The 20,108-nt window shown below is 35.2% G+C and overlaps 1 protein-coding gene across 7 annotated transcripts in view; it reads left to right on the top strand.

Moving 5' to 3' along the window:
• The window catches only part of TENT2 (terminal nucleotidyltransferase 2), a 41,784-nt gene extending 23,136 nt beyond the window's left edge, over positions 1-18,648 (top strand). For 4 of the 7 annotated variants that reach the window (XM_035553546.2, XM_050716323.1, XM_035553547.2 and 1 more), the window contains 4 exons: positions 5,765-5,901; positions 10,597-10,688; positions 15,953-16,032; positions 17,518-18,647. In XM_035553546.2, the coding sequence (XP_035409439.1) occupies positions 5,765-5,901; positions 10,597-10,688; positions 15,953-16,032; positions 17,518-17,592 (384 nt within the window). In that variant the 3' untranslated portion in view covers positions 17,593-18,647. Of the gene's footprint in view, positions 1-5,764; positions 5,902-10,596; positions 10,689-15,952; positions 16,033-17,517 lie in introns of all 7 variants that reach the window. The other 3 variants (XM_035553542.2, XM_035553545.2, XM_035553548.2) reach the window with 3 other exon arrangements.
• Positions 18,649-20,108: the final 1,460 nt, after the last annotated feature.

The following is a 20,108-nucleotide window of genomic DNA, read 5'->3' as shown; positions in this document are numbered from 1 at the left end:
TGGTATTTCAGATTTCCATACCTTCCAATAGCTCATGAGTTGCCTGATATTTTTGGTTTCAGAGAGTAAATGTTTACTAGTAGACTTTTGAAACCTCACAAAATTGGGCTCCAGCCCAAACAAGAAAACACCGTTTGGGGACTCTGTTATTATGTCCAGATCATACTCTCCAGTTTTCAAGAGAACTCTGTGAATTTGTATGCTTTGATCCACTGCAGAATTAGGGCTGTAATTAGTGAGCTTTTATCTAAGAAAGACTACCTAGAAATAACAGCTATTCTCTTAAATACGTGTTTGAGAACAAAAGAACTGTTGCTGAATATGCTGAAATGGGAATATTTGATGACATTGTACATCAAGGAGAAAATAGGTGTCAACCATCTTGGATAATTAGGATAATCAAGATGCAGAAGGCTTTGAGCTATAGTAAACTGCAGTTTTATTCCTATTTTGTAACCCTATACCTTTTAATCTCTTCATTGCTGAAAGAAGTACTAAAAACTATTTGAAGCTGCTTTTCATTTCTTGTACATTTAGCTCTATCTGGTGGTTTGTTTCTTTTAATAATTAAATTTAATAATTCTATTTGCATAAATGTTATGTGCTGTAGTATTTTAAGTTTGTGGCATATAATTTAAAGAAAACAACTGCAAGAATCAGTAACATTTACTTTGTAATAATAATTCAAATATTTATATTTGTAGTTTGAACTGAATAAATGCCTGTACAGTACATTACAAACATTAATGGTTTAAGTGATTAAAGTGAAAGTATATACGATACCGTAAGTTTAAAAAATCCGAGTTTGCACTAAAAGCAAGGTTTCTTCTGTAAAAGTGGTAAATCATTTGGAGATTCCTGTGTTTCAAGACCGCTGCTGTAAGAATAGCATTTTTATGCTGTTTCAGCATAATTTTTTGTTAGTTATCTTGCCTTTGGAGAATGGACTGAATGCTCTAGAATAAGTAATAAAATAACAATAATATTTTGTACACAGATATTGTAAAAATAAATCAGAACTGTGGATTAAGTCAAAAAAATCATGCTAGAAATTTGCAAATACATTTTTAGTTTACTCTCTCCATTGGTAATGTAGTGAAGTACGTAATGTGTTGTAAAGCTACAACTTTTGAAAACTGATATTGCGAAGAATTTTAAAATGAGAAGTACACCAAAATGATTTTGGTCTTGTATGTTGTTGCAGTAATAATTATAAAGCACGGGTAAATCCCGGTTTCCTAAGAAACCATATGTTTTTCTTGTGGTTGTAGCTGATCAAATCTGTCTCCATTCCAAACAGAAATACCATTTCTGTCCTTCTGAAAGAAACCACCCTACTTACAATCTGTTTTTCTTTGAAAATCACACTTGCAGGTCTTTCTGCAGCCTGAAAATACTTTTGCGCTTAGAAGGAAACTGCTTGCTTTAGATTATAGGTGCCATGTAAAATAGACACACTTATATTGAACAAAAAACAAAAGGCAAATTCTGTGACTCAGTGTATCACTATCATAGATGTGAAGGGTGAGAAGTCCTGGAGAGACACCAGATCTTCCCACCTGTGCGTTCTGTTGCCATGGGGTAGTCTCCAGCTGGCACCAAGCTCACGTTTTGCAATGCTCAGAGGGAGTGCTGGAGCATATCAGGCATGGAGTTGAATTCTAAAGCTTCCTGGCTGCCCAGCCAGATGGGATAGATGACAGTAGCCCACAAAATTCATTGTTCTGTTCTGAAGCTTATGCAAAACTCACCTCTGAGTTACGATTTTCACAGATGATCTCTGTAAAACCTCTAATGGCTTACTTAGTTACTACTTCTGGTTGTTTTGCCTGCATGTTTGCTAGTGGTAAACATTGCTGTAGCTGAGTGTCAGAAGGCAATGTGTGTGTGAGTCCCCATTGTTCCAGAGCAGTCTGGCATATTAGCTTAAATCAAGAAGGAGGTGGGCTTTCGCTAGTGCTCTGGGTTGTGAGCTTCCTGGACTCTGCACGAGCACATTTTTGTTTCTGCTGCATCTGTTTGACAAGCAGCAAGATCACTCCCAAAGGGATGGGGTAGAGTACAGGATGGTGCTTACTATAGTTATTTCATGCACGGGAGACAGTCTTTGGACAGATAAAATTTGCTTCTCCCCTTTGAGCTGCACTTTCTTGAAGTGTAAACTTGAGTTAAATGATCATTTGTAAGACTAGAGAAGGGTATTTTATGTGCTTGAATATAGACACCTACCAACAATGGCAATATACTATGCTGATGTAAATTTACCACTAATTTTTTTTTTTTTTAGGGAAGAAAGTTGGACAGTTGGAATTAAGCTCATTGTTCATTTGAATATCTTGATGTGTAGGTTTTTTTGGATACATACTTCTGTTCCTTTCCAGTATGTAAGGTAGAAATGGGAATATGTGTATGCATTATCAAGCTATGCAATATGAAGCATGTTGCTGAATGCTAGTGTTTCGTTGAGTAAGCAGCCAATCTAACTAAAGATCTAGCAAAAAAAAAAAAAAAAAAGAAAGGATTTGGAATCCCTTTTTCCATGAATATTTTGAAATACTGGAGATTGGTTATTTATTTCTCAATTGGATCCTGAATTTCTTTTCCATTTCTTAACGTGTCATGAGGCAAAGATATAGCAGGCAAATGAAGGACTAACTTTAAAAGAAGCTGAATTTCTTGCTTCCTAGAACAAGTTAAGGAGAGGAAAAAATACAGGGAAGGCCTGCTGGAAACTAAGCTAGTTTGAAGGATGATTTGTATTTCTGTTTTATTAACAACCCCCATGATGTGTAGTATCTATAATCTATACTTAGTACTGTTAATTTAGTTATTCTCCAAGTCCCTTTGGTAGCAAGAAAAGTACCATCACCCCTGGCCTACAATAGGTGAATAAAGATGGAGAGAGGCTATGAGTTCCATGGGTTGTCTGTGGCCACTCCAATGTCTTGTTCACTTGACATTGAGTGACTGAATTGTTAACATGCTTAAATAAATGACACAGTTGGTTGTTGATATATTGAATGTTGATTGTATCTTGACAGAAATTGCCATGAAGTCTTCCCCGTACCCTTTCTTAATTTTAAATAATAATAGTGTGGTCTTACCTGTAAAATGTGCTAATCCGGTAATAAGTTTCCTCCATAAAAAACATGCGGTATTTTGGAAAGATTAAATACATTTTTCTCTTCTACGTGTTGTGATCAGCAATCTGCGATGTTAAAAATAAAAATAAATAAAATAGTTGACTAAATTGACTTACAGTGTACTTAAACGTGTAAGTAACGTTTTGCTTTAGGTAATTCAAGTTAATGCAAAAAATATTTTCTGCCTAAAAAGTAGTTTCAGTAATGCTTTCCAAAAATTCATTTCCATGGATTGGTATAACTACTAAAGCAAGAGGATAAACGAGAATTATTTATAACTGCATACATCTTTAAAACTATTATTTTCTCGTAACGACTAACTGCTGTAGACTGCAACTTTCATTTTTACTAGAACACTTACATAGTATAGTATGGGTTTTTTTTGAAGGCAGAAACCCTGAGTAAGAAGAGCCTTGATTCGCTTAACCTATGTAAAGCGAATGTACTTAGTATACACAGTAAAACTTAGAATTGTAGGTATCATGAAATTAAACTTAATTTTGAACAGATTTATTTTTTTAAACATTGTAATTTTAGATTTCTGAATTACACTTTTAATCCTAGTTGCTAGATGAGGATTTAGAAAATAGCCATCTATTTAAGTTTAGGAATTCTATCTTTTCTGCTCTGGGTAGGAATCTTTTAAATGTTCACTTCAAACAAGGAGCCTTTCAAGTTTACAACACTGGCGCTTACATGAGTTTTGGTCAGCTCTAAATTCCGTGAAGAAACATTGAATTGAATATCCTGAAAAATTCTTTCATTTGGAGTATGATTGTATCAACATCAATCTTTGAAATGCTGCAAAGCTTAGTAATTTAATATTCCATTAATTGTGAGCAAACTTTACTGGAAAAAATTTACTTGGATAAAATGCTACATGAAATAGCTTTATTCTTTCCTTCTTTTCTGGATGCATGCATGCACACAGAGGCATACATGTACTTCTAATTTTAGCCTTATGTTTTATTACAATAATATTTGATATATTGACTTTTGCTGTTGGTATAGCTGGTACCACATGACTATTTTTTTCATTATTCAAATGGTGTGCAAACATCAGTGCAAACTAAGTCATATATAAAAATTTAAGTAAAATATACTTAATGTCAATCTTGCTAAGAAAAAGCAACATCCTCTAAGCTAATGCTAAAGAAAATAGCTTATTCTGAAAAATAATGTCCCATAATGTAGCTTTTCTTCCTGCTCAGTATGCCAAGTTCGTTGTGCTTACAGATTCTTCTTGTAGTTGAGAAGTTCTCAGGCATTTGAACATAAAAGAAGTCTTGTTTTCATTTTCAGAAAACGTCTGCTGCCTCCAAATGTTCACTTACTAGTGTTAGTAGATGTCTGTTGTAGTAATTTCATTGTATTTCTGTTTTATATTGTTAGAGGCCAGCAGCACTTGTTCTCATTACTTGTTTTCCTTTATGTCCGTTTCCTCGTGAGCTGTTAAACTGCTGGTACTAAAATAATTTTCTGTGACTCTTACACAACTTTTTGTTGATTTTTGCAGGGAGTGACTTTCACTCCAGTACAAGCCTGATTAACTTTAGGGTTAAAATTGTATATGCTGTATAACATATGAACAACTTCTGTTCCCCCTTTAGATTTTTATATGTATGCTGCGTATTTGCTTTTTATGTCTGAATACATATTTTTGGTATGTTCTGTTGGATTGTTTGCTGTTGCATTTTGAGCTCCTGTAACTATAACAACTATAATTTTATATGCAAAATCATATTGTTTGAGAAGACGACCTCAATTTTTTCACAGCTGTAAGAATGGCCTTTTTTCACAGAAGGTATGTTTCACAGAAGGTTCCAGGAGGCCCTGCTAGAATTGGCAAAGAGGACAGGAGTCTCAGACTTTCCAGTCCCACTGGTTTGATCACTAACCATACTTTCCCCAGACAAAACATTGCCTGTCTCAGACGAAACATTGCCTGCTGTGAACTAGTAAATAGTGGATAGTGCTTCCAATGATATTCTAGTACATAAAGTTTGAGAGTCATGCATATTACTCTTCAAAGTAACAAAGAGGGTGGGGGAAAAAATACAGTAATAACCAATCAGGTCACTGCATTTTTTGATGTATCTTCTTATGTGAATGTTAAACTTGCTCTTGTGTATCTTGGGTTCATTTTCCTTAAAACACATGACATCACTTTGTAATGTAGCATCCCCTTAGTATAGCCTCCTTTTTGGATTGTTTTTATGCTGCAAAAACTGGTGACTTGGTGATTACTGTGTTTATTTTCCCTATCCTATCTCAGTTCAGCTGCAGCCAGCTCAGTGCAGCCTATCTAACTCAGCTTCTGCTCACGTTGTTTTACTAGCATGTAAACATCAGTTTAGAGATTCTCCTGTGTTAAAATTACTTAGCAAACAGAAGGCAAGGGTGCTCTCAGATGCTTCTGTGCAAGATGGTTCTACCTGAGCTCAGTTAGAGTAACAAATATCTAACAGAGGAGCACAGGAGTAATAGAGCACTTTGCTTTTAAGTTGTACTTGAACTTCTAATAAGCAAACAATTGGCAGCTTTTGTGTTGTGAAAAAAATATACACCTAAATTAAGGCAGCATGTGTGTGTGTATACATACTCTAATTTTATTTTGACAGGAATCTTTTGATCCTACTATGCAGCTGCATCTCGTTCATCAAGTTCCATGTACCATTCCTCCTTACCTCTCAAAAAATGAATCAAGCCTTGGAGATCTGCTAATAGGCTTCTTCAAATATTATGCCACAGAATTTGAGTAAGTAATAAGCTCTTCTTAGTGTTTCAGAATATTAAAATTTTTCATTTGTTCTATTCATTATATCAATGCTTTATGACCTTTGAAGAGGAAAGAATAACTGTAATGCAGGAGTAATAACTGACAGAAAAAACAGATGAAATGACTGAAGGAAAATAGGAACGCTGATAGACTGTCTGAAGTCTTTTGCTTAACTGGGCAGATTATTCATTCAGATAGGGAATTTAAAACAAAAATAAATAAAGAAAAGTATCTGGCTAGTTTTTCCAGCATAAAGTAAATGCAAATTATTTGAACGATGGACTAATGATATTTTGCTTAAAAAAAAAAAAAGGTAAAAATTATCAATTACAAATCCCGTATTGAAAATTTTCTATAGCTGAGAAGTCATCCTGGGAAATGCTGCACATCACTCAGCAACTTAGATTATTTTTAACCCTTTCTGCTAGGGAAATAAAACTGAATTGTACTGTTGAGTTGGCCATCTGTACATCCCTGATAACTTTAAATCCTGTTTGAAATGAGCAAAACATTTGCCTTGAAGATATTAAAATTCTGTATAGTTTCATTAAAAAATTGCTAGTTGGCTTTAGAAGAGAAACCCAAATTAATGCCCATGCTGAGGAAAAAGCAGGCAGAACATGATGTTTAAATATTTTCTGTGTGATAGCCAGCCAGTGAGAACAAAATAGAGTTATGCTATCCACAGTATATGTTATCTTTGCTTTGAGGTTGCTGATGGAAACAACAGCATATGAGGGAATGAGGGTAAGAGTTAAATAGACAAAACACAGGGATCTGTGGTGCCTTTTGTGGAAGAGCTAGTATTTTACTCCTGTATGTGTTGAATATTTTCATTGCTGCAATCAACGTCTTTTTCATTCTTTCCTTTTCCTCTAAAACTAGTGTTCTTTTTATGCACAGAATTTTTGAGATTATACTTCAAATTACAAAACTATAAAGTTAGGTCACATTCAACTGACCTGTACCATGTCAGTAAGCTGTCACTGTGGAATTGTAATGTGTTTGATTAAAAAGATTGCTACTTCAATTTTCATAAAAGTGACTTTTGTAGATTCCTGTCTATGGAGTAGGACACCAAAATATAGGGTTTGATATACGGGATGCTGAAGGAACAGCATGTAGTCAAGAATGAGATGATGGGTAGAGATCATCACTTTGGATAAAATGATTAAATGAAGTTGCCTGCCTGAAATGCTCAACTGATCAACTATGTGCATGTTATTTGTCAGGAAGATGAAGGGAAGATGGAAATATGTTGTTTTAAACCTCCCCCCGCCCCCAGTATAGCAAAGGCCAGTAGGTATTTCAGTTAGAATGTGTATTTTGTTTCACTTGATGCAGTGAGTAATACTTAAGAGCAGGATAGGTCCAAGGAGTAGGGTGCAAAGGAAGAAACAAGAGCACTGCATTCTGCACAGACATAAATAATTTTATCACCTTGCACTGTGATTTTTTTCCCATATGCTATTAATCTGTTCTGTTTATTTAGACTGTAAGTTCTTTCAGAAGAGATTGCCAGTTACCCTGTGCTCGTTCCGTGGTCTGAGTTTGGGATTTTTGTTGTTTCTAGAAGTAAATTTTCTCCCCCTTCAGAAGTTATCAGAAATGTGATTTGGAAATTGCTGCATATATGAGACTATAGAGAGCAAGGCTTAAATAATTTACCAACATGGTTGGAGATTCTCTTGCCATAGAGTTCAAGTCTGCATAGTGTTTCACATGATACAGCTGACAAAAAGTATGCTTATAGCTTTGTTTTATCTTTCACTATTTCAAATTATCAAAGCTCTGCTGATCATGCAGTGAATGTGACAAAGTAGAAAAATGTATGGAGGTGTCTTAGAAGAAAGTATTTGGAAACTGCTCCATGTTTACCAGGCCCTCTTAAAAGAGTGTCTGATTTCACATCTGCAGCAGTGAGTGAAGGCAGCAGGTTTTCACTTGGCTGCCTCTTTATAAAGTGAGACCTTGAAGCAAGGCCTTGCTACCCTTAAAATGCTGCTAGGGAACCTAGAGATTGTTATTTGGGACTGTGCTGCTTTTGTATTTCTCATTTCAAGTTATGCTGTAGTTGTTTAAGTTGTTGTTAAGTTGTATTTGGTGGACATGATCAAAGATAAGCTACACTATCTTGACAAAATATAAAATACAGTTGCTCTCTCCAGGGCAGAATTAGTCAGATAATAATAATATATTTTTGAATAGAACTATATTAAATATGTTTGCAGTTGATACACATTTCATAAGCCAAAGCTACTTGCAGAAATAGATTAATAATATTGATTTGGAAAGTACAGACTTTTTAATCTATTTGTAACATATTCATACACAGGCTTACACCTGGAAATTCCTTGTTTTATTCAAATTCTTGTGTTCTTCATGAGGCACTCATACCTGATGTGGAGTGACACTAGAAATAACTAATGATTGCTGTTCAAATGGTTATTGTTGATTTACAGATTGAAGTACATGTTAAGACTATTCACTTAACATTGGAAATTATGAAGTTTTTGTGTGCAAGCCAAAATGTTTAAAATTAATAAACAAATCATTTCCTATTGGTAATTCACTTATAATTCAAGTTGATTTTGGTACCAAGGAAGGGTTAATGAAGGTTTAATGTGAGAAAGTAGTCCTTTCTAAGTTTAAATATGGAACTCTTTAAAAAGGTAGAAATGTCTTTGTTGTTGTTGTTGCTTCTTGCTAACTAGTGTATTATAAATGCATTTGTTTCTTGCTGAGGAATCAAGTCAAGTATAACCTGTGGATAAAAAGATGAGCAAAAATTAAGTGTTTGAAATGAAAAAATATCGCGTGTTTAAACTAAACATAGATCAAATACTTTTGTTGTGTAACACTTGTTGCTTGTCTGGATCTCTCTTAAATACTATTTTAGACAATGCAGAATAGTTGAACTGTCTGCTTCTTCCAGTCATGACCAATGTACTGGAGCTGCAGTTCAAGCTCTTTAGATGTTCCTGTTGCTTATTTTGTTGTTGTAATCTGTCTGTGTGTGTACGTGTTTCTGTTTATAAGCAATTCATCTGAAGTTTTTATTAAGCTTGTGTCGATGACAGGTTATTAAAAAGACATGACGGAAAAGTATTTGGTTCTTCACAATATCTCTAGTTCTTGCAAAAGTAGACGAGTAGTCTACTCCGGGAATTAAGAGGGAGAGTGATAGGATTCAGTGAAAACTTTAGTTTGCATTTAATGCTAGGACTGATCTTCACTCATATTAATTTTCTAGAGTGAAGAGAAATCTAAAAATGCACGGCAGTGGGTAACTAGTAATCTAAATTACACAAACATGTACTTCACTGGTTGTGCCCTGTGCCTTTTTGAAATATCAAAAAGCCCTATTCATATTCTTAAACAGAAGAGTAGTGTATGTGCTCTATTGAAGTAAAGATGTTGAAGTAAAAATGTTTTATGAAATTCAGTTGCTTGAATTTAATTCGTGTCTTTAATAATGAGTTGTACCCAAGTTAACTTGTAGAATCTGCAGGCACAGACTTTTAGCTGGTATAAACTGGCTTATTGCCACTGACTTAGTGGAGTTATGAGAGCTGATCGACGACCTATGGAACATAGAGTTCTTCCAAATTTAACTGATAATTTAGAATTGTATTTTGTTATACAGTTGATATTTACAGATTTACTGCAGGTGGTTGATGTACGCAGCTGAGTGCCTGTATCTTTGCATTATGTCAAAAGATCCATACAGTCAGGAGATCCAGTCAGGTGTACATAACACCAGTTCAGCTATCAGCACGCTACCCTGCTGTTTCTAATCCCTATCTAGTCAGGGTGTATGATGATCTGTTGTTGGCATTCCAGGCTTTTTGCTAATACAGCAGTTGTCTGGCTTAGTTAAGAACAAATGAAAACTGGCTGGGTAGAACTGGTTAAGATCATAAAACTGCAGGTGGTAGCTTTGGCTGCCATTGTGTTTGGCATATCATTGTGCCAAGACTAATAAAGATTGCCCTCTATGCTGTAGTGCTGTTCCTGTTTGTGTGATCATTTCCTGTGGTTTCATTGTTCTAAATCTGCGTGCAGAATGCAGTAGATTATCTTCGGATGCACATTTGAGTTGTTGCACTGATGTTACAGAATATCAAAAATACCACATATTCAAAGTATTAGTGCTTTCTAATAATTTTCTTGCACTGGGAATGCTCATTGGTAAGTGTGCTTTCTTTGTGTCACTTCATTGTCGAATCTGTGTATATGGCATTCTGTATCAGACTTCCTCTGCACTTAAACCCCTTATGGGCCTTTTTTTCCTCCACAGAAATACCTGAAAGATAAATTTTTGAGGCTATAATTTCTTTTGAATTTAGAAATAAATGTAGGTGTCCATATTCAAGTTGATACTGGCTTTTGAAAAAAAAAAAATCTGTCATGAACATATGTTACTCATGGGAAACCTCTGATGTTGTTTTGCAGATGTTTCTATTTATAAACTTACGTGCATGTGGATTTTTTTCTTGTTTCCTACCCATTATTCCATACTCTTTTATAGCACTTTATATTAAATTGCTCATTATTGTAAAGTACTGTGCTATCCAGGCTTGTTATGTAGCAGTATGACAACTTATTAATGTAAACGGACATTATTCAGAATCAAGAGTTAAAAGATCTGCAAATTGTTTTCCTCTTCCCCAGTTGGAGCCATCAAATGATTTCAGTTCGTGAGGCCAAAGCTATTCCAAGACCTGATGGTATTGCATGGAGAAACAAATTTATATGTATAGAAGGTAAAACATAAAGCTCCTTTATCATCTTTAACTGCTAAGTCACTAAATACATTAATCTGTTACTTTATGGTGATCATATTTTAATAATGCACACGTAGTATATGTATGTAGAAAATGAAGTTTAACCAATGTCAATAGTTTTGGAAACAGTCTCGTCAAAAACATTTGAGAAGGAAGCTTTAAGTTCTATAGAGTTTAAAAATAGTTCTCCTGACCTTTTCTTCAAGAGGACTCATTGCCCTGTTACTTTTGGAACAGAGATTAGGGCTTTGACAAGGAATGGCCTTAAGAACAGTAGCATGTTTTGCTACTCTGTAAAAATAGTCTTCACTTTTGCCAAGATTGTGCTTCTGAAAAAACACAGTGGGCACAAAATCAGATTCCTCTCTAAGAATATTCTTTGTTCTAGTAATGCTCTGGCATCTCAAGTCCTAGCAGTAACTAAATTATGCATATGTTGATCCACTTATGGCTACTATTTTTGATTGTCTTTTGAATGTACAATTTCCGTAGAAACTATGTGATGCCCTCCAGAACTGGAGGGGAAAAAAAAACAGCCAACCTTTTGGAGTCACAAGTATCAGCTGTTGCAATTTAGACTGAACTGGGGAGTAGCACAATACAGGGAACCTCCATGTGCTCTTCTTACCTTTCAACTGTGATCAGTAGTCTTCATGGAGAAAACGAACAGTTAACGTGCATAGGAGGTGAAGCTTGGACCAGGGAAAGAGAAGATAATAGACTAAGAGAGGGACTGTGGTTAGAGAGGAGTATGAGGGTGAAGGAAAAAAAAAGCAGGGAAGGGAACGATGACTACCATGTAAAGTGGGAAGAGTTGACTCTGAAAATAATCAAAAAAGGGAAGTGAGAATCAGAATGCAGGGGTTGAAGGTGAATTGGCTGGACAGAAGACCATGGGAAAGGAACTAGGATGGAGAATAAGCAGAATTAGAAGTAGCTGGTTTATGGACACTGAGGTGAAGAGGGAAGGTTTGAAATGTGGGAGGTAGCCAGGGTCCTGGCTGTAAATAAATGGGAGACTATTGGGGATTACAGTATCAAGGGTTGAAATTTTAGGTTAAAAGAGGAATGGAGCTTGGACAGGAGCCCAACAGTATGGAAAAGAGTTGTTAAGAAACTGGGAAAATTTTGTTGGTATGGGGGCAGTAAGGCAGAAGACCTGTGGGTTAGGTGCAGATATTCTTCAAAATTCCTGGGGGGAGGGAGTGCAGTATGTGCACCTCATTTCCTGCATTTTTGCTGCTCTATTCAGAGAATAATTACCAACTGGTGAAGTTAGTTATTCTTTGACTGGAGCTCACCAACTTGGCTGTAATTGTATGGGTGGCAGTGTGAACCACATGCTGGAATTCCTGTCCTTTATTCCTCTTTTGTGGAGGGAAAAAAAAAAAAAAAGGAAAGGAAGTAAAAAAAAAAAAAAAAAGTGTGTGTGGGGGGAAATACAAAGAAAACCCAAAAAGCAAATATCAGTCATAGGGAAAAATATACTAAAACCCATGAAGAAAGCTGTACACTTGACTTTGCAGTCTCAGAGTTAAGAAATGCGAGAATTAAGAGTATCTGCACAGCTGAAATGATCTACTACGCTAGTAGTGCAGGCATTGCCAAGGCTCTGTTCTCAATGTGGGAGGTGGGAATGCTGAGCAGCTGTGCCTGCTGCTGTCATATGATGCTGATCCTCTGAGTTGCAGGGCGGCTCTATGTTTCAGGCTCTCAATCCTTTCACAACATTGCAAAGTGGTTGAATAATTAGATTTTCTTTCTGCTAGGTTGGAAAACAGTATATTAGAACACAAAATAGCCATCCTAGATTTTGTATTGAATATTCTTGATTACATGTAATTTTTTCCTAAGAGTACATTTGCATTTGAACTATTAAAAAGTAAAATTATCTATAGTTGGCATATCTGATTCCTTCCTGCTACAGTGTGCATCCAGACTTTATGAGGATTAATCCCACTCTTAATATACTAAATTTTTATTTATAAATTGGAAGGGAGAAAATTACATTTATTTCAACCCAAAATAGGCCTCATAGTTCAGCTTAGCAGCTGCTGTAAAAAGTTTAACAAAGTATTTGGGTAGACTTCTGTGTACTTTGAGAAGAAGCTTACAAAAGCTACTTAAACACGTCAGCATATTCTGGTTTCCAAGTCTGTCAGATTTTCCATTTAGAGGACTAAAATTTTAGTAATTGGTATAGTGTGTGTTTTTAAATACCTTAAATATGTTTGTTGATAGATTACAGAAGTCTATGCCAGCAAGTTGTCATAATTCTCTATGTAGCACGATATTTAGGGTTGCTTAAGGAGAAAAAATTTTTCTAAGTTTTATTTGTCTTAAGACTGATTCTCAGTTTTTCTGCTTTTTGAGAAACAAATGGAGTAGCAGCGATCTTTTAAGACAGTTTAAAATCTGTCAAGCTATTACTATCATAGGTGTAGAGAGAACACTGCTTTTAGCTAATGATGGTGAACATTCCTTGTTGGGTATCTCTAAATTACTGGTGACTGCTGTAGTGTGAGTTTAAATCTTGTCTACATCAAACAATATCATATCAATATTAAACTGTTCTTTTGAAAAAGACAAGTTTGGAAAAGCTAGAAACTTGGTAATTTTGTGACAATTAATTGTCTCTTAGTCACTTAGGGAAATTGGATCAGAACCTGTATAAGCTGCATCTGATTCATTCTCGTATTTACAAATCTTTCAGTTCAGATATTAAAAATGATAAAAATAATTCTTCAGAGTGTGTTTTGAAGTTTTATTTCTTTTATTTTCACCTGGAAATATGATCCCTTTTAACCTTTTCTTTTAATATCAGTGTTGGAGTTGGATTACATTTTCTTTCTCAACTCAGTGTATGAACAAAGTAACTTATGATGGACTCTCACTCTTCTGATGGTTAGAAAATATAAAGTGGTATAAATAGTATCTGATTATAAAAGTATTGTTGTTGCGCTCCAGGGAATGAATTTGTCTTTTGACAACTAGTAAATGTGCAAGAAGAATAAAGGGAAGATGTGAGTCAGCTTTTTTTGACTAGGAAGAGCGCCTTTTTTCCCCACTGACAGTTTTGGAAGATTGTACAGCTTTGGTCTTGTTACTTCAAAAAATGTCTCTTGGCTCAACATTAAATATATAAAGGTCCTAGCATTAAAGAAACAGTTAACATCAGATATAAGACAAACAAAGGAAATGCTGTACTGCTTAACATGCTAAGGAATATGAAATTCTTCACAGTAGAAGGTCAGTATGCCAAATTATGTGGCTGGTAGTAGAGGAAGAGGTACCTTTTTTATTACATTGACAGTTTTCTGCTGCAATCTAAATGTATGATGCATTCTACAGTAAAATAAATGTCTGTAAACATCCACTAAAAAACTTTATAAGTAGTTTGAAGAAAAAACTTACAGAAATAATACATTTATTGCTTTAAACAATTTATTTCATTGCAAATTTCCTTCAGCAATAAAATCCTAATGCCATGGAACATGTTCCGAATTTGAAGTCCCAGTCTACGTAATGGCACAATCCCTGTCTGTTTAATGCTTTATCTTACTTTATGACCCTATCTGAATAAAAGCAATACATAACCAACTGTTGTGGTTTAACAGTGGAAGGTAGCCAAGCACTACACAGCCGCTCTCTAGCCTCTCTCTTACTCTCCCTCCTCAACGGGACAGGGGAAGAAAATTGGATGAAAAATGCTCATGGGTTGAGATAATGACAGGGAGATCACTCACCAGTTACGTGACAGTCAATGCAGGGAACAGACTTCATTATAGGGAAGATTAATGTCATTTATTGCCTGTTACTAAGAGATTAGAACATCAAGAACTAAAAGCAAATGAAAGACAACTTCCTCTATCCACCCTCTTCCACCTCCTCCCCCTCAGCAGCGCAGGGGAAGGGGTAATGGGGGCTGCGGTCAATCCCTGATGCTTCATCTCTACTGCTCCTTCACAGTCCCTCTCTGCCCCTGCTCCACGCGGGGTCCCTCCCACGGGATGCCGTCCTTCCCGAACTGAGCCTGTGGGGGCTGCCCACAGGCAGCAGCTCTTCAAGAACTGCTCCCACACGGCTTCTTACCATGGGGTCCATCCATCCCCCAGGAGCAAACTGCTCCAGCACGGGTCCCCCACGGGCGGCAGCTCCCCCCAGACCCCCTGCTCCTGCATGGGCTCCTCTCCACGGGTGGGAGCTCCGGCCTGGGGTCTGCAGGGCTGGTTCACATTTTCTCACTCCTCTCTCCCAACTGCTCCCACACAGTGTTTTTTCCCCTTTCTTAAATATGCTCTCACAGAGGTGCAATCAGTAAGGTACTTCCTTACTGGTAATTCCTGGGCTCCTCGCAGATGTAACTCCTGCAGGACCCCCTGGTAACAGGCCCTTGCCATATAAAACCAATACACCAACTAAACAAAAAAATTACCGAATCTAGCACATGCTTCTGTACTTCACTGGTCCTTGAGGACTTTAAGACATTCTGCCAGTGTGAAATGTGTCATTTACACAGTTCTCTAGTAAGGGTGGAAAAAAAAAAAAACTGTATGAAATCTGTTTTCTAGAGCATTGCAATGCATAATTGTTTAGAACCTGTTACTTTGTTACTAGCATTTTATCAGTTGCAAGGAGTACTTTAATCCCTCAATTACAAAAAAAAAAGTTCTGAAGTATTAATTATTAGCAAATAAAAAAAAGGAAAACATCGCAAACTTGTAGTCTGTTAGAATGAGAAAGCTGCAAATTGTTAACTTATGAACAGGTACTGTAGAAAGGTAAGAACTGAAAATGTTTTTACAGCAGTTGATACTTAGGTAAAAAGCTGTAGCAAATATTTTAATGTTCTTTATGTATTTCACTAAAACTGTTGATTGAGATGAACCTAACATGTAGCAAGTCTCAAAACATTTCAATATGCAAAATCATATTCTGATATGTCATCGCAGACTGCAAAGCAGTCACAACTAATTACTGATGCATGAATTTGGCACAATCATACCATGCTTAGATAGAAGTAATAATTTGGCTTTATTGTGGTTTACCTACCATTAGAGTGTTCAGGGTGTGAGCATTTTTTTGAGGAATATTATATGGAAATAACACAGAAGTGGAATCAGGTGTGCAAAACCTTTTGGGAAGCAATTATACATTGACTCTTTTTTTTCTTCATTCCTAGCTCAGCGAAGACAGCATAGCTGTAGTTTTTTAACACGTAATATTTGCATTTGATCTTGCAGAGCCCTTTGATGGAACAAACACTGCTAGAGCTGTACATGAAAAACAGAAGTTTGATTTTATCAAAGATGAATTTTTCAGGGTAAATATTGCATCTGATGTCATTTTTCCAGTCACTTTAGTTTTCAAAATAATTATAAAAAGGATGGCCATTGAACCGGCCTGCTTCTGATGTTTGTTATGATTGGTTTTATGCTTTGTAGTGTGTGTATATATGATTTTACATATATTGCATATAAAATTACATATATATATAAATCTTGTTTAAATAGGAGTAGTAAAACTATTAATATCTATGCTAATAAGAATTAGGCTTAAACAGAAATGAGTACTTGAAATAGTAAACCCTTTGTCTTAAGAGTTTTCAGATTTACATAAACAAGAAAATACTGTGATAGTTGATAGCTATAAAAACATAACTATTTTCACTCATAATTTCTTCCTACACTAATTTGACTGGTAATAAAAAATGTTTTATACCTCTTACAGTCCCTTTTTGTAATACCTTGGTTTTCTGCTGTTTTTTGACAACAGAATTAATTTGTTAGTTTTCTTTGGGGAAATCACAATTTTAGCACATGAGTAATTAAAACTGGAGCTTACACTGTTCCAGTCAGTGGAGGAGACAAGGAAACTTTGAGTGAAAAAAACTGTGATTTAGGCCTTGGTTAAATATCTTGCTTCTAAAAATCTTTGCAGCCAATTATTGTATTCTTTTCTGCTATGATAGCTATTAAATTTGGAATTACACTCATGTACCTAAGCTCAAATTCTGGTGTTCGGAGATTTCTGACTATTCATAGTGCAGTTATAAGTAGTGATTAGTGTGCAGAGCTGGCTTCCACCTTTAACCGGTTAGACATCATAATTATGTTCAGAAATGTTGGTTTCCTTCTATTTAGCTATTTTAGCGTAAAAAATACTTAACTGTCCACATTTTTTTTTCCATAAAATACTTGATTGTTAATCTGCTAAAGCAATGATTGAGAAAGTAGATTGGGATCTCAGTGCTGTTCTGTGCTGAAATCAGAGTGAACGTCTCCTTTCAGAGTTTTCAGTTAAGAAATTGTTTTCAAACCTGTGTGGTTTTCTGAAAAAAGTAAAAGCAGTTGTCCAAGCTGTCTGGAAGCCTATATGTTGGAGTGTCCAGAATCCAGAAAAGAATACAGAAAAAAAAAAAAAAAGTAAATAACCTGTTTTAAAGACACAAATTCTGGTAATGTTAGAGTATAACTTCCTGCATCAGGAGCAGTGGCGTGCTTTTAAGATCATTATTTTACAGGCAGATTATCAATGTAATACTTAAATAATGTGAACACTTCAGTCTCCACAAACATAAATCCACTCTCTTCTTGAAAGTACATACCTTTCTCAATAATTCAGTACATTTTGTGTACCTTTGGATTCTTCTTCCCTAAAATAAATAAATAAAATATTATGACTTGGAGTGGGGGTGAAGAATCAAACTGATATTTGTGGATATGTGAGGCTTACTACTTACAGTGATATTTAAATATAAATGGCAAAGATGATTTTGCCTTTTAAATCTTTTATTTTTTTTCCCCAGTCTTGGCAGATGCTGCGAAACAAGAAAAACCTAAACAGTATACTACCCTTAAGAGCAGCTTTACAGAAAAAATAACCAACTTCTTTCATTTCCTCCATTTTGGATCCTGCTGAAATACAGAACAGTATCAAAATCAAAATGCAGTTACACGCATGGGTTTTTTTATGACATGCTTTTCTTGGTAAACTTTTGTTAAGGAAATCTTTATAAGACAGAATACATATTTTATGATTGACACTTGTTAATACTGCTGTTTATTCAAATGTGTTTTCTGAAAACACTTGTGTTGTTGACTTCTAGAAGAGACTTGTGACCCAAACAGCAGACTACAGAAATAAATATATTCTAAGGAGATATGGGGAATGTACTGACTTGTGTCCATAATCTGTGTAATCATCAATTGAGACACGTTTAACAATGAAATAAAGGAATTCAGAGCTAATGATGTATGAGTCTGTATCCTTAAGTCATTGCACACTTTCCACTCTCGATGAACAGGCAGTCTGTGCTTTATGTGTGCTTAATGCAGTATGCACTTTTGCTCAGCTCAGCACTTTCTGTTTTTATTTCCCATTTATATGGAACAAAAGGCAACAATTTATGCAAATTAAGCTAGATTATATTTGTTAATTTCTGGATACCAAGAACTGTAATCTAAACTGGAATTTTCAAACAACAGTTCTACTACAAAGAAGTTGAAATAAAAAACGACAAATCAATTTATATGAATGCTTCGTATTGACCAACAGTAGGCAAGATAAATTTCAGTGCTTCATGTTACATATTCAAAGTAGTAGGGGTGTCTGCTTAAAAAAACTCAACCCTCCAACTGCTACAGTAAGCTGGGCTTTTGTTCTGATTTTGTGCAAGTATTTGTAAATCAGTCAGGTACTGTAAAAAGAATTTAAGTAAGTCTTGAAAATTTCAATAATCTTGAAAATTTTACCTTTTCCAAATAAAAAAATTGTGAAACTTCTTTTAGACCTGCTGTAGCACAGTTTGTGCCTCTCATTTGTTTGTTATGAAAGACCAATTAATTGTTGAAACTGTACTTATAATTGATGTCAAAATCATATTTTCATTTTTAAACTTTAATATTTTGTATGGTGTCCAGTGAAATAAAGTTTATACATGGAAAATACAGCTTTTTTCCTTTTTTTTATGTTGTTTGGTATTGGGCATTTAAAATATTTTCTAAAATTAAATAGAAAAGGAAGTGAATGTAAAGGTCAAGGTACCTGTTAAACCTTTTCTATGGCTATTTTGCACTGCATCCAGGTATAACTTTCATCTATTGCCACTTCTAACAGGGTTGTGAAAGCCCTTATAACTGTTAAACAGCAAACACTGCTTCTTGTCCAAAATGTAAATTCTAATTTATTTTAAGTCTTACAATGTAGAATACAAACTGTAAACTGCCTGCTGAGACGTCACTTACACAAACAATTAATTGTGATCCAGTCTATCTAATAGTTTGGCTTGCTTCTTGAGACAGTTTCCTTCTGCAATTTACACAGGCTCTCAGTTTTAATCTGACTCTGGCAAGCCACTGAAATATTGTCCCTCCATGTGTATTTGCCCCCACACAGGCCTTCATCTTTATAAGGTGATAGATGTTTCACCTTCCTTTTTACCTCATTTTATTTAAAATGCAACCAGAAGTTTTTAGTACAGAATGATGCTTTGAATAAAAGATGGCATGCAAATTGGGAGGTGGAGGAGATGTTGCTCCTTTAAAAAAAAATAAAAAAATCTTGCCATCTTTTTGTCTATAAAATGTAAACTTTCTCAAAATAGTATAGGTAAGAAGGGGCATGTGTTTAAACTTGGCAAAAATGCATTTTAAGTGAGCTGGACATGAATCACAAAACTTTATGCATGACCATCTCTTAAGATTTTGCATTCAGAACATGTACAGTAAAAAATAACCATCACTTTTGGAGTTAACATGTCCCACCCCTTAAATTATTGTCTTATGTTGGAAAATCTTTTTTTTTTTTTTTTGGTATCTGTTTCAAAACAGACCAATAAAAATCTGAAACCTTCAAGCAACTTTTTAAAATTGACCCAATTCAGTAATCTTTTTAATACAATCTTACAATGGCCTGTATCCTTAAAAATACTTTTTTTTAAAAAAAAAAAGTTTATGTACTTCTGATAAGATATTTTTATAATCAAAAATGTAAAGTCTAGATGTTAGTTTTTGCAAATGTTGGGACAAGCATGTTTGTCACATCCTCTCTTAAGAGAAAACTCCCCAGTAATTTAACACCTACGTAGCACTTAGCTGTGTTAGCTCAATTGCAGGCACCATCCTGTGACGTGCAAATTAATGTGACTTGGTTTATGTTACGGTGAAAGAAGCGAATTGGACAAGTGGGTATCTAGCAAGAGCACAGACAGTGGCAATACTTTCATGTATTAAAAGATAATCTGAGAGGTCCAGAAAACAAATTTCACCAGTGTCACCTTATATTATTCTTTTGTCAAGGCAAACAAGTGTCATTACTTTCCATGGAAATGCCAGACAACTGGAACAAGTGGACATGATGTCGGGCTGCAACTTTTGACAGAAAACTTCAGTTAAAGTA

This window comes from Cygnus atratus, chromosome Z (genome assembly GCF_013377495.2).
Source record: "Cygnus atratus isolate AKBS03 ecotype Queensland, Australia chromosome Z, CAtr_DNAZoo_HiC_assembly, whole genome shotgun sequence".
Classification (NCBI taxonomy): Eukaryota; Metazoa; Chordata; class Aves; order Anseriformes; family Anatidae; genus Cygnus; species Cygnus atratus.
The sequence above is the reverse complement of the archived record's forward strand: the minus strand, read 5'-3'. Positions and strand labels throughout refer to the sequence as shown.